This window comes from Neoarius graeffei, chromosome 7, assembly GCF_027579695.1.
Source record: "Neoarius graeffei isolate fNeoGra1 chromosome 7, fNeoGra1.pri, whole genome shotgun sequence".
Lineage (NCBI taxonomy): Eukaryota > Metazoa > Chordata > Actinopteri > Siluriformes > Ariidae > Neoarius > Neoarius graeffei.
In genome coordinates this window covers 17,784,135-17,799,767 of record NC_083575.1, presented here as the reverse complement: position 1 = coordinate 17,799,767, position 15,633 = coordinate 17,784,135, and the positions used below count along the sequence as shown (strand labels likewise).

At 42.3% G+C, this 15,633-nt stretch overlaps 1 protein-coding gene across 4 annotated transcripts in view; it reads right to left on the bottom strand.

Annotated features, from left to right (window-relative positions):
• Nucleotides 1-15,633, bottom strand: part of sirt1 (sirtuin 1) — a 183,446-nt gene that overhangs the window by 71,401 nt on the left and 96,412 nt on the right. For all 4 annotated transcript variants that reach the window (XM_060925339.1, XM_060925341.1, XM_060925337.1 and 1 more), the window contains one exon: nt 9,317-9,500. In XM_060925339.1, coding sequence (XP_060781322.1) covers nt 9,317-9,500 — 184 coding nt within the window. The remainder of the gene's footprint in view (nt 1-9,316; nt 9,501-15,633) is intronic.

The following is a 15,633-nucleotide window of genomic DNA, read 5'->3' as shown; positions in this document are numbered from 1 at the left end:
TTGGCGGAGGGTTTATAGCATCAATGAAGCTGACTTTGTTAGGACTGTTAATGTTATAGTCATCTTGTCTGTTGTTGCCCGGATGGGTTCCCTTTTGAGTCCGGTTCCTCTAGAGGTTTCTTCCTCGTGTTGTCTGAGGGAGTTTTTCCCTTGCCACTGGCGCCACAGATGTGCTCGTTGGGGATAAAATTAGCTCATATTTTAAGTTGTTCAAATTCTGTAAAGCTGCTTTGCGACAATGTTTATTGTTAAAGACCCACTGACAGTCATTTCGTATTAATTTGTAAACAAACAATATATGACTCCAAAGATAAATTCTGGTTTTAATTCTTGGTTTAACTGTCCGTTTTAAACATCAGAAGTAATTTTAAATTTCGGTCAGGGAGATTGACCTGGATATGAACTGGGCTCATTCAGAGATGCCGGAAGTGACGTCACATCAGTGTGTCGTTTTTGTTTACAAGTCACTATGTTGGTTCAGTTCTCACAAGTCTTGTGATATTGAGCTGTGGTTTTGTTGTGATTTCCTTGCGTGAAAAAGTTAAATGGCGTCTAACCGAAAAGGGATTATATGTGTGGCTTACGGGTGTTCTAACACCACGTCGGAAGGAGTGAAACTCCATTCCTTTCCTTGGAAAAAACACCCTGAAATAGCAAAAAAGAGTGGGAAAGAAACGTTTCCAAAACAGGTGCGAACTGGAAGTCAACAAAATGGTCACATCTCTGTTCAGCACATTTTGAGGAGCACTGTTTCACTTTGTCGTCCAGAACTCGAAGAACGTTTGATCCAACTTATCCACTGGTGTTGGAGGAGTCAGCTGTGCCGACGTTGTTTGACAGGCCCGGGCCGAATCAATCTGTCAAAAGAGAAACAGATGACAGCAGACCCCCCGAAGGGGCGGTCAAAAAGCGAAAGTCCGGTGGTGCCTTTGCCAAAAGAGAATGAGCCAGGGTACGTGGCTGTGTGTTGTTATTCAATACATGTATGTTGTTTAAAATTTGTTGTAACGTCACAAATGCGTCTTATACCATTGCATATTACTTATCAATAGGCCAAAGCAGCTAATACCAGTAATGTACAACAACTGAAAGGCCAATACCTTGTTTCATATATTTCAGGGATGCAAACAGCGCGCCTTTTGGCGGATGGCGCCTTTTTCTCGGCTGAATTGCGCAGATCTGAATTTTTTTTTAGGGGGGGCGTTGGAGTGTCTGATTATAATTTCAAAGTAAATTCTGTATTAAAATTACTAAATAAGCAAATCCGTTACAGTCCATGAAACAGGAAGTATAAGGATGAGGAAAAAACAGTTTAAATCGGGAAGCTGCACACATTTGCGCAGTCCTGCCGCTCAGTCCTCAAAGTTCATATGAGGAAAAATAAATTTCTCTCTTTTCCCCATCCATATTTCCAGTATGAGGAACAAATTGATTTGTCCCTTTTCTCCATCCACACTTGCAGAAGTCTGAAGCGCAAAGCACTTTATAAAACAGGTCAAACAAGCTCTCAAAACTCAAAATATATTCACGGAGGTCACGTAGCTAGCAACATCGTCCATTTCAGAAGACCCACATGGTCATTTTGATGCTTAATACATGCAATTTAACCTGAAATTTGTCTATTTTTGACCCAATAAAAGGAGCGTGAAAATGATTGGAAGAAAATTAGGCAAAATTATAATGCTCCGCGATATAGTTAAACAAACCTTCAAAACTCATTCACCAAGTCACTTAGCTAATTATATGGTTTGGATCAGCGATAGAGGTCTGATCAGCCCAACACCAAAATGTGCAGATTGCACTAGACTAGTTTGATTTTTGAGATAGAGGTCTGCGCGGGACAGAATTTTCAGTCCCGCTCCCGCATTGTGCAGTCCCGCTCCCGCCTGCTCCCGCATTGTGCAGTCCCGCTCCCGCCTGCTCCCGCAAAGATTTATGATTTTCAGTCCCGCTCCCGCCTGCCATATTTTGTCCCGCTCCCGCCCGCAAATCCCGCATGATGCAGACGTTCGCGCTATTTCTCATGGAAGTTCTCGTCATTGGCTTGGGGAATTAAACATGCTGAGCTTAGCTGAGCTCTCCACTGACCGATCCTTCACCTAGCGCACGTAGCGAGGGTGTGCGTTGCCAGGCGGCATGCGCAGCTGAGGCTTTACAGAGATACCCATTGTGAGCTTCACTAGAGGAGCTCTGCTCTTCTGCCATGATCGGATCTCTCAAACACGGAAGAGCGGAAAGGAATCGGAAACGTACGCGAGATTAGACCACTGTGGCAGCGGGGGCGTGGCCAAGCAGCAGTCTGTGAATGGAGGGTGGGGTCGGGGAAGGTAAGTGGCTAGGTCATTACACCTGATGTCAGTGTGTGTGTGTGTGTGTGTGTGTGTGTGTGTGTTTGTTGCAGGGATGGAGTATAAAGAGAAGAGGGATTCGCTCCCTGACCACAACACGTGTGTGTGTGTGAGTGAGAGAACGAGTGAAAGAAAGCTGAAAAGCTCAATAAAGTGAGTGGGTGTGAACACGAACTCTCGCCTGCCGTGCTTCTGTGCTCCACCCACATCGGGAATTACTACAGTGGTGCTGAAACCCGGGACGCACACCACTCACTTTATTGAGCTTTTCAGCTTGCTTGCTTACTTTCTTTCGCTCACTCACACACGTGTTGTGGTCGGGGAGCGAATCCCTCTTCTCTCCTCTCCCCCTCCCTTTATACACCATCCCTGCAACAAACAAACACACACGCACAAATTGACATCAGGTGTAATAACCTAGCCACTTACCTTCCCCAACCCCGCCCTCCATTCACAGAGTGCTGCTTGGCCACGCCCCCGCTGCTACAACCACATCCGCAAATTTAGGCATCTTAAAATGTTTTTATTAATGCCAAATAAAACATCCAGCACAAATTATACATGATAGACATAAATTAATAATTTATAAATTTTATTTTAAACACGTTTTTAGTTAGCGGGACTGCAGTTTATCACCTCCCCCTCCCGCCCGCAATGAGTTTTCAAAATTTGTCCCGCGCCACACTGCTTTGCGTCGGGTCCCACGGGACTCCCGCGGGAGTGCAGGGCTCTATTTTGAGAGTTTAAATGGCATAAGAACAGTCAATAAGTGGAAAGTCATCAAGAAACTTCAGCAAAAACATATGCCCCTATTATTGGCAACCTTGCCTTTAATACTTTGTACAACCTCCCTTTGCCAGTAAAACAGCATTGAGTCTTCTCTGATAACATTTTATAAGGTTAGAGAATACAGAGCAGGGCATCTGAGACCATTCCTCTGTACAGAATCTCTGCAGATCATCCAGGGCCCTCTCCTCTTCAGCTCATCCCACAGGTTCAGGTCAGGGGACTGAGATGGCCATGGCAGAAGCTTGATTCTGTGGTGTCAATTTGGACATATGATTCGGACCATTGTCCTGCTGGAAGATCCTATGACAACCCAGTTTTAACTTCCTGACAGAGGTAGCCAGATTTTGATTTAAAATGTCCTGGTACTTCCAATATTTTATTTTTTCTTGTAATTCACCAACAGTGACCCTTGGGGATTTTTTTTTTTGCCTCTCTTACTATCCTCCTCACTCTTTGTAAGGGCAAAACAAACTTGGGTCCTCTTCCAGGCAAGTCTGTAACAGTTCCAGTTGGTGTCCACATTTTTTTTTTTTAATTATTGCCCTAAGAGTAGAAAGTGGCATTTTCAGGCAAGTAGCTTTTTTAAAATAAATAACCATTCCCTGACTTGTGAAGATCAATACACTTCTACCTCATTTGGTTTGTGTGTTCTCTTATCTTTCCCATGCTGATGGTTGACTAAGTGAATTTGGCCTCTGTGTCCCCTCATATTTGTGCTCCAGTTAATCAAATCAATCAGGAAGTTATGGATTGTAGCTTAAGAGTCCCTACATACATGTTAAAAATAATTATTTCTTGAGGGATTTGCTTTTCCTCTGAATAAATATATTTTACTTAAAGGTTGGATTTTTTCCTCATTTTTTCAGTGCAAAAAAATGGTTTTATATGGTTTATTTAAAATATGGAATTACGTGCTTCATTTCAGGAAATTTCATATGATTGTTTTGATACCAAAATGTACAGATTAAGTGGGATTTAAACATTTTTTAAGAAAGGGCAATAACTTTTCAACTCAAACTTTTGAACAGGGAATAAAACCTCCCCGTTCCACTTTTTCCTTCGAGAAGATTGCAACAGTGAAATGAGTCTCCTGTACCAAAAAAAAAAAAAAAAAAAAAAAACCCTTCAATATTCGTGAAAATTTGTTGATTATTACAATGACACAAAACACATCAAATAATGACGAAATGTACCAGAAATGGGGTCAGTGAAGTGCATTAACCAATATTCTAGTACTGCTATCCCAGACACAGCCATTAGGCAACAACTCTGTCTCAGTCAGGGTTTGAGTCACCAGACTCCTTCCCACAGTTCAGCATGTAAACCTTTATATGCATGTTGATAGTGAATTCAAAAAACTGTTTGAAAATGTTCCAGCATGAAAGGCTTTTGGCATGCTTTAGCACACTAATGGCATGCTAGCGGCTGCTTACTACCTGGATAGCAAGTGAGCCATTTTGCTTTTTTGAGCTACCTTATCTTGAATAACAACAAAGCAAAATTGAGAGATTGAGAAGCAATTTAAGAGGAGTATAAATAGGACCAACCTATTATGCCCAACAATCCTAAACCAAAATGCCTGCACTGGCGGAGCTGGCGAAGGACAATCTGGAGGCGGCTCTGATGGCAGGCAGACGAGGCGTCTCCCCTTGTTTCTCTTCCCTCTCCTGTCTCTTGTCCCCCTCTCCACCCCGTTCCCCTGCCACGAAGGCTGCGGCTGGCTCCTCCCCAGCTGGACCGTCGCACCCGTGGTGTCCTCCCATCTCCCGTGTCGTCTCCCCGTCAGGTGAGTGACACCCATAACACCAGTGCAGAGGGAAAGCCTAGGCTGGTGTGCTGGCGCGGCGGGGAAGCGGAGTGTCTCCAGAGTCAGAGCTCCGCAAGGGAGGTGGGTGCCGTCATCCGGATGCCCGACGCGCCAGAAACCGCCCCCGATCGGGCCGAAACATATCGCATACCGGTGAGTATTCAAGGGGATACATATCACGCTTTGGTGGATTCTGGTTGTAATCAGACTAATTCACCAATGCCTGGTGCAAGGTGAGGCATTGGGGGGAGCACAAGCGGTGAAGGTGTTGTGTGTGCACGGGGATGCTCACCATTACCCGCTAGTGTCTGTCCATATTCTATTCCGGGGCCAAACGCATAGAATAAAGGCAGCGGTTAGTCCTCGTCTTACCCACTCGTTGATTTTGGGAACTGACTGGCCGGGATTTAAAGAATTAATGGAGTATTTAACATGTAGTGGGTCCTGCCTTAGTAGGTCATGGGAAGATCCGGGTGTGGCATTGGCTGGAGAAACTGTCGCAGAGCCGTCCACGTCGATACCGCGTCAGAGTGAGGAGCAGCCCGCTCTCCCTCCCTCTCTCAGGGAGTCCCTTGGGGATTTCCCGTTAGAGCAGTCGCGGGACGAGACTCTGCGGCATGCGTTTGACCAAGTGAGAGTAATCGATGGTCAAACTCTTCAGCCGAGCACGGCACCGACCTTCCCCTATTTTGCCATTATTAGAGATAGATTGTGCCAAGTGACGCAGGACACTCAAACTTAGGAACAAGTAACCCAGTTGTTAATCCCAAAGAGCTGTAGGGAACTCGTATTCCATGCGGCTCACTTTAATCCCATGGCTGGACACTTGGGGCAAGACAAAACACTAGCCCGAATAATGGCCCGGTTCCATTGGCCAGGGATTCACGGGGATGTCCGTCGGTGGTGTGCGGCGTGCCGTGAATGCTAATTAGTCAATCCTGCGGCCACTCCAAAAGCGCCGTTGCGCCCTCTTCCTCTAATGGAGACCCTGTTTGAACGAATTGAGATGGATCTCGTCGGGCCATTAGATCGGTCAGCACGGGGATATCGCTTTATTTTAGTTCTAGTGGACTATGCAACACGATATCCAGAAGCAGTGCCTCTCCGCAATATCTCAGCACGCAGTATTGCAGAGGCACTCTTCCACTTTATCTCCCGGGTTGGGATTCTGAAAGAAATCTTGACAGACCAAGGCACCTCGTTTATGTCACGCACATTGCGCGAGCTGGATGGGTTACTGGGGATTAAGTCTATCCGCACCAGTGTCCATCACCCACAAACAGATGGATTAGTAAAGCGATTTAACCAGACACTCAAAAACATAATCCGGAAATTCCTATGGGAAGACGCGCGTAATTGGGATAAGTGGCTCGAGCCCCTGTTATTCGCAGTACGAGAGGTCCCACAAGCCTCCACAGGTTTTTCTCCCTTTGAATTATATGGGCATAAGCCGCGTGGCATTCTGGATGTGCTGCGGAAAAAATTGGGAAAAGGGACCTTCACAGAGTAAAAATGAAATCCAGTACGTTCTTGACCTGCGCGCAAAACTCCACACCCTCACGCACCTAACCCAGGAGAATTTACGGCAGGCACAAGAACGTCAAAACCGGCTGTATGACGGGCACGCGCCTTAGAGAGTTCACACCGGGAGACAAAAGTACTTGTATTATTGCCCACGTCGAGTTCTAAATTAGTCACCAAGTGGCAAGGGCCCTTCGAGGTCACACGGCGAGTTGGGGACGTCGACTATGAGGTGAAGCGAATGGATAGGGGTGGGGCACTGCAAGTCTACCACCTCAACCTTTTAAAACGCTGGAATGAGGGGGTCCCCGTGGCCCCCGGACCCCCCTCTTTGTGCAAGCACCTGTGGTGCTTGCAGCGGCTGCCTGTGGCAGCTGTGGTTCGGGTACCGCGCGCATTCAGGCCACCACATTTTCCATTTGGGCCAGTAACTTTTCAATTCCACTGGCCCACCAGTGGTAAATGCTTAATGTCTAGGCCTGGTGTTATTCTTGAAGGAAGAGAATATGAAGTACTGATATCAGAATTAGATGTGAAGTTCTGAATATTACAGGTGCATATCTTTGAAAAACATTTAGGAATTGGAAGTCCATTGCAGAAAAATCTTGTGATGCATGTAAACAAGATTGTTGATGTTAGCACCATTTTGAATAGACTGTCTTCTAAAGGTGTCACTATGAATAAGTTTGACAGTCGATTCTGTTAAATAAACATAGTATCTCAATAACCTTTGTCAAACTTGTTTGCCAGCTCTAGAGCATCTACAACTAGGAGATTGTCTAGTAAATGTAGAAGTGGTCGAATGATTTCAATAAATATTCCAAATTGATGGAACTACAACAGAAGAAATATAGATACATAATATAGAAACAGATTGTGCAGCACGAGCAAAGACAAACGTAAATGCCAAGAAATTGTCAAAGTTCCTTCCAATATCTTGCTTTAAACATGCCATTTATCATCAAGCAGAAGACGGAGTAAAATTTGTGAAAACTAGCTAAAAAGTAATAAATAACCAAAACCGAGAATATAAAAAGCTATTATTGAAGGGGGGGGGGGGGGGGGGGATGGCAAAGCCACTTGTAAGGCACATGACATCAAAATAAAGAAACATGCATATAATACTATACAAGTAGGGTATATGATATTATTTTGTAGACCACAGCAAGAGTGCTTTAGTGACTTTCACTGAACTTAGCAGTTAGCTTAGTGCCAGCATTAAAGAAAGTCCTTAAACATCATCCATTTTCCACTGACCTCATCAACAAGGCATTTCAACCCACAGAAATAAAACTTGTGTTTTTCACACCATTCTGTGTAAACTCCCAGGTGAACAGTAGTGTATGAAATACTCTACTGTAGTTTATGAAATAGTTTATGGCCTTCTGGTACCAACATCCACGCCATGATCAAAGTCACAGAGATCACACTTTTTCATCATACTGACGTTTGATGACATTCTGTTGACATTAAAGTGTACGGAACACCTCTAAACCACACTTTTTTCTTTGTACAAAGCAATAATCATTATGTTGACTGACCATGGGTTTCAAACCATAGCTGATCCAAAACACCATAAATTGATAGAAAATTAATAAGATTAGCCGATTTTCACAGAATCTGCCGAGACTCATCCGGAAGATCCTGAAGGGGTGCGTGACGTCACACGTGTAACAATCCAGGTATCAATTTTGTTCATGTGCGCGATTTCGTTCATGGAATCACGTTTTGGAGAGAATTCGGATAGTGACTGGGATTCTTATATGTCAGATGAAGGGGCAGATAATTATCAAGGATATTCCAGAGTAAATGGTTATCTTTTCAAACCCCCAAGATGAGAAACTGCCAGTTCACGACAGTCTTCCTCTCTAGTGCGTGAGAGATGGATATATATGAGCGATACAGATGTGCAGAACGCAGTGGTTACCTTTCTTCATGTTTTCCTGAACAAAACTAAAAAATTGAATCTTGCAATACTGCAATCTGAGAGCATTTAACACGTTTCAGTGAATAACTGATGATTGCGTGCATTTTTTTTTTTCTGTTAAAGCACATCAGATATGATAAGATCAGCTGTTGCGTGCATGTAAATGCTGCTCATAATCCTGTGCCTGGAGCACTGTGTGTGTGTGTGTGTGTGTGTGTGTGTGTGAGAGAGAGAGAGAGAGAGAGAGCACAATAATGGGGGAATCAATGAACTGTCCAAATGTCAGATCAAATGTAATTTATTAAGAGTTTCTTTTTTTGCTCCAATAATTCCCATGTGGTCGTTCTGGTGGTGGTGAACACTTGAATCAGATTTATTATTAGTAGGAGAGACAAAATCTGTCCGCTTCATTTGCACAAACCTCACCCACTGTTGCTTTAAATTAGGGTCATTGCTCTGAAATTCGTGAACTGAACGCCCTGCTGTATATGGATTTGAACATCCAAACAATGCAGCGCTTCCCCATTATTTTTGTACGATTCCTACAACAATATCCAATTTGAGCAAGTAAACAAGCACAGAGTCAGATGAACCAAAATGACCCAGATAATCAGGGTTCCATGCATGACATCATGCAAGATTAGCCCTGGGGCAAGGCTGCCTTCTTCCAGGATCCAGAAGCCACAATTTAATTGACAGTTTTGTGCTTGATAAAATAATATTTTCCCTCTGCTTTATTATTTTGGTCATTACTAATGATGTATATTCATTTTAAAGCATTACAAAGAGGCATTACATACACTTTAAACTGACGCTCTTGACCTCTATCTGTATAAATGTTTGCATTACACTGCTGCATATTCCCAATAATGTGGATGGTGAGTGTATACACGATTCAATTATCAGAAATAGGTTGACACATACTTGGAATAAGAGCCACTGGTCGCACTTTCAAAGAGGATCCAATAACAATGAGGAGATCCACCTCATCCTTGTCCTGCTTCATGGCCCTATGAAAAGCTTCTGGAAGGTTCTCTCCAAAGAAGACGATGTCTGGTTTCATAATAGCGAAAGGGATATTCGAGCACCTTGGACAATGGGGAACAACCTGCAAAAAAAAGAATATTTAAAAAAAAAAAAAAAAGATTAAAAGAGCAACACCAGCAGACGTTTTCTCTATTGTCCTGGTATTTGCCAAGAAAAGCAACAGTGATGTGTCTTCTGATCATTTTCACAGCTCAAATACTTAACAGGCTGATAATGACCTCATAAAGCTGGTTGAATCTGTGACATTGACAAAATCTTAAGTTTTCTTCTCTCGCTCTTCACACATTTTTTTACTTTACATGTAATTAACTTTTCAAGTGCTCCATCACCACACTATTAAAGTCTCCATGATGGTATGGCTTGATGGTATGTCGATAATGTAGATATGATGGCATTTTTAAATACTTTAATTTACATAATAGCCAATAACATTCAAAATATGCCACACCCCAACCAAATTTGAACAAACTTGACAGATGGAGCAAGCTAGCCTAATATAGAAAACAGCACAGAACAGAAGGCAAGAGTTTAGCAAGGACTTTTTTCAACTGAGGATTTTTGACTGCCATCTTCACCCACCAACTTTAAAGAGAACAATATCCTAGTTTATAAGATGTCTTGTTATTGTAGTTAAGCTGTGCGTTTCAGTTGTTGTCAACCATCAGTGGCATTAATGGTGACGGGCAGCTGTAGGTTCTTCACCAGCAACAGCATCTGAAGTCTCTGAATGATGGACCTTTAGCTAAAGAATCATTGCGTGTATATATATATATATATATTTTTTTTTTGTCTAGGTTATTATACAGTGATCGATCAAAACTCAACTCAGCACACTGCCTGTACTGGCATCAGGCATCTCAGATTAATGGCTAAAATTTTAAATGTAATGATAATTACATTTACTTTGAGGTAGTAAGAAATTTCTACATTGAACAGTCTCAAGTTGATAAAAACAGTCCTCCAAAATATGCCTGTTGCATAACTATGATCCCTCACAAACACCATCCTCTTTGAAATGATTAAACTCCGATTGATTTTTTTCCCCTCAACCAAGGAATGGCTGGAATTGGGTGTGTGAGAAGATGCACAGCCAAAATCACACTGACAAACCATGTTTGCTAACAGTTTTTGCAACTGGACAGCAAAAGCCTGTCACACACACACACACACACACACACACACGACCATTTAATTGGTTAAACACAAAACTAGTACTAAATACAGTCCCCTCTGAAAGTATTGGAATCGCAAGGCCAATTTTTTTTCCTAAAACACTGAAGACATATGGATCATATGTCTACATCAAAAGACATCTCTAGATCAAAAGAGGAGATGACGGATCAAAATTTCAGCTTTCATTTCCTGATATTTAAATCAGGATGTGTTAATCAACTTGGAACATGGCACCTTTGGTGGCAGGCCACCCAATTTTCCAGGCACTTGTATCAGGAACTATAGTTGAAATTCTGATCTACCACTTCATTCATCTTTTGTTCTCAAATTCAAATGTCTTTGGTATAATTAATTTAAAAAAAAAAATCTTTGCCATTCCAGAACCTTCACAGTGGACTGTAGTATTAAAATGAGATTATTTTTTAAAAAAAAATTTGGTATCTGTTTACTAAACAGGAACAAAAATATCTAAACACCCATTTTGATAATGAAATGCCCTTTGAAGCTTTAAAAAACACACCAATTTAATAAACACTCTTTAAACCTGTTGTATAAAAAGTGCCATATTATACAATAAGCTCATAGCATCAGAATAATAAAAACTTTATTTGATCAGATACAATGATATTATTTATTCATAGTGAAAGTACCAAAATGAAGCTCTGGAACCCCACAGAATGATCATGCATTGAAAAGCCAGACCTACACAAAGACAGGTCTGGCTTTTCATTTCTTAACTTTGATAGGTTGTTGCTGAAGTTTGGTTGATGTTCAATTTAATTGATGCACAAACACTGACCGCATACCGACCGGGAGGAGAACAAAGTTAACTCCTGAACCAATGAAAGTGGACCTAAAAATTAATAATGATTAAAGAACGAACGAACGAATGAATGAACGAACCTTAAGGAGTTTGGAAACCATGGCCACCTGTCGGACAGTTTTGAAAAAAGTTAAACATTAAATTAAATAAACCAGTTGCCTTTGTAGTCTTTCACTACCACAGAAGAAAAGATTTCAAAATACCTACTGTTCTCATTTACAGCCTACATCCCAACATTACTTGGACTCAAACTATACACTTATAAGGCCTCATTTTCCGTGATACCTCACTGGATTAGCAACAAATACATATGAACTAATAAAATGGTATGTGAAGAACCATGTTTCTCTTCATCAAACATCACCGCAGTGATCCGGACGCACAGGTTCATCCTTTACAATATTTAAAAGATCCGCCCCTTCCTCACCACCTACTTTACTCAGCTCTTGATCCAAGCGCTGATCCACTCCCACTGTGACTACTGCAACTCTCTCCTCACCAGCCTCCCAGCATCTGCCACCAGACCACTACAGTTCATGCAGAATGCTTCAGCCTACCTGGTCTACAACCTCCCTCGTTCCTCCCACACTACTCCTCTGCTTGCTGCACTTCACTGGCTACCAGGGAATGTGTCAAATGAAGAAATAATGGCAGGCAATTGATTTGCATGAGATGCAACACTAACCCGGATGCAAGGGACTTCATGGTCAGGAAACAGTTGCTTTGATATTCGTTAAATTTAGTCATGCTCATGGAGTGATAATTTCCAATTTTTTTTTTTAAAGATTTTTTTGGGCTTTTTTCACCTTTATTGGATAGGACAGCGTAGAGACAGAAAATGAGCTGGAGAGAGAGACGGGGAGGGATCGGGAAATGACCTCGGGTCGGAATCGAATCCGGGTCCCCGGATTTATGGTATGGCGCCTTAGTCGACTGAGCCACGGCGCCCCTCCAATTTTCAAAATTTTTAATAAATGGTCTGAGTGACTTCACCCAACAGTTCGTCTATCATTTTGGAATTTGTGCATTTTTCAAATATTTTTCTCATCTCTTTTGAACTCCTCCTATACAGCCCATTGGATTGGTATTACAAACTTCAGCCATTTGTAATGATAAACTGTGAAGGAATAGCAGATACCTCAAACTAGGACAGAATGGAGGAAAACTGATTTGCATGAGACGCCACACCAAAGCAGTGAACACAACTTGATGCAAGGTTACTAATGGCCCAGTCCTGATGATACCAATCAGACAATACAGGTACAGGGCCACCTACAGTATACTGAATTAGGGTACTACACATTCATCCGTGGAGTATTCAGAACCACAAAGTTTGTCCGATATTCATGATTTTTGGTGGGGATATTGTCACCACCATCTGAGACATTTCACATTGGCTTGTATTAGCTCCACCCAGCATGAAGTTGGCCATTTTAAAATGTTTGCTTTCAAAAAAAAAAAGTATGTTTTTCGAACTGTCTACAGAATTCATCAGATTCCTTGAAATTTGGTTGGTATAAACTCCACAAACGTGATAAATTGAACATGGAGTGGCTCTCTCAAACAATGTAATGGCAGGCAACTGATTTGCTTGAGACACAAAACTAAACCAGATGCAAGGGTCTTCATGGTTAGAACACAGTTGCTTTGACATGCATTAAAGTTGGCATGAGCATGACTGTCCTCGTTTTGGAAATTAACATTGGTTTGAGTGACTCCACCCAATAAGAAGTCAGTCATTTTGGGATTTGTGCATTTTTCTCATAGTTTTTACAATCTCTTTCAAGCTCCTCCTACAGAGGTAACTGGATTTCCTTGAAGCTTGACTGAAATAAACTTCAGCCATTTGTAATCATAAACTGCAAATGAATTGTGGGTACCTCAAAAGAAGACAAGGGCAGAAAATTGATTTGCATGAGACGCCACAAGGGGGGGGGGGGAAGGAAGAGGATATAACTTGATGTTTGCCAGGAGGTTTTTAAATAAAACTCCTCCAGCGATTACAGCTACCTATCGCCTGCATTTTCTGACAGTTTTTACAAGCAGCCATAACAATTAGGGGTCGACCGATAATCGGCCTGGCCGATATATCGGGCCGATATTCTGCATTTTTAGGGTTATCGGTATCGGCCATAATTTCCACCGATATGCCGATAACATGCCTTTTTGCAGCCATTTCGTTCCTAACGCGACTGTCACTGCACGTTCTTTCCTGCACTCGCCTCTCTGAGTTCAAGAACACGGTCCCGCCCACCACAACATCTGACTTGTTTGGCACAAGAAATATAGCCAATCGACACATGTAGCTAAACGCTGTGAACTGTTTCAAGGCGGCCGTACGGGCACTCGGGCAGAAGCAGCACAAAGGATATAGCCAATCAACACGCGTAGCTAAATGCTGTGAACTATTTCAAGGCGGCCGTATGGGCACTCGGGCAGAAGCGGCACAAGGGATACAGCCAATCAACATGCGTAGCTAAACGCTGTGAACTGTTTCAAGGCGGCCGTACGGGCACTCGGGCAGAAGCAGATCCCACTTCAAGGTAAGGACACGCTGCTTTTGCCGCAATAAGTCGCAAACACACAAGTTGCACAAGCACATCATCATCATTATGTGTTTACATTCTTCATCTACTACTCGTTAAAATTGTCCATTTGCATCTGTGTAGCCAGGCAAACTTAGCTTACGGAAGGAAGCACTTGAATTAGCCTACAACCAACTAGTCTCACTGAAACTACATGTAATGTTGTCCATAGTAAGCAGTCCCCAGCATAACGTAGGCTGCAGTCATTTTTAAATCCCCGTCTGGAAACGTTGTGAATGTGTCAGTAGTTCTACTCGAACAGCAGAATGACAGCCATACAGAGACGTGGTCAAGGGAAGACGAAATAAAATGTGGCGTTTGTGTTCTGTAGGCTAGCGCAAGCCTACTGGCTATTTGTTATGGTGATGAGTAAACTTCATGACGTGACTCGTGCTCAAAAAGCGCATTGCACTTGTATATGGTGGGTAACTTTTTATAAAGCGCTATTTGAACATTTAAACAAGCCAGGTGTGATATGGTGCTAGTCGGCTATGTAATACTGTAGGGAGTTTGTCAGGATGCTTGTTGTGGGCTCAGTAATTAATTGTGTCGTGGATGCACACTTGCTTGGATAAACGGTAATGAACTAAATACATCAATTAAACTCTTGACTTAAATGTTCTTATGCTACTTCACATTGCGCTGTAATGTACTCCACTAGTATTTATAATTCTTGCGCAAGTGATTCTCCTCGCTAGCGCTTCTGATTTGGAAAGCGATATATTCTTAAAGGAGCAGAGCCGCGCGGGGCCGCCCCCTCACTCCGACTTCCGTTCTCTGAACAGACTCTTAAAGGAGCAGCCGCTCCTTTTAACCAGAGCTTTTAACATGCAGAGCAACTGCACTTCCTTCACTACAATATAATCCTCCTAAATTGGGAATATTAGGCTTGGGCATTAAAAGCATTAGAATGTAGATGGTTACTTGTTAAGTTGTTACATAATAGGGGGTGATAGCCTACTTTATGTTTGATTTTACTTTTTAAAAAATGCTGCAGGCATCTCCCTACACTTGATTTGTTATTTAAAAACTACTTGAAGTTGGTAAGTCTTACTTAGTTCTTAGTGTAAAAGAATCCAGAGTGTATTTTCATTTATTTTCCACTGAAAATGGTGAGCTGTAATATAGTAGGGAGTGATTTATTTTTTTATTGGTGAATATTTATTTTATTTTATTTCTCATTTTATTCTAACTAATGTTTGACTTTATTGTACAAATGTTGCTGGCATCTCCCTGCACAAAATTTCATGTTCAATTTTACAATTAAACATACATTTCATGGATATGAAGGTCTGTGTCAGTGTGTGCTATGTTTAATTTCATGTGTAATCGGATGTAATCATAAAGTCGGCGTGATATCGGTCATGGATTTGCTTGTGAAAGTTTGCGGCTTTCATGTAACTGCCGCCTAGCAACGAGAGGCAAAGGGTAAAGAGGGTAGGCTATCATAGATTCTATTCGGAAGAGATCAACACAATTCTAGACTCCCAGAAGAGGAAGAGCTAGCACTAGAGAGTTCACCGGCGTTTTCATGCGCCATTTCCATTGAGTAGAACCAGAGTAGAACAGCCAGTGAACCGCAGCGTGTTCTCCCGCTGACGTCACAACATGGC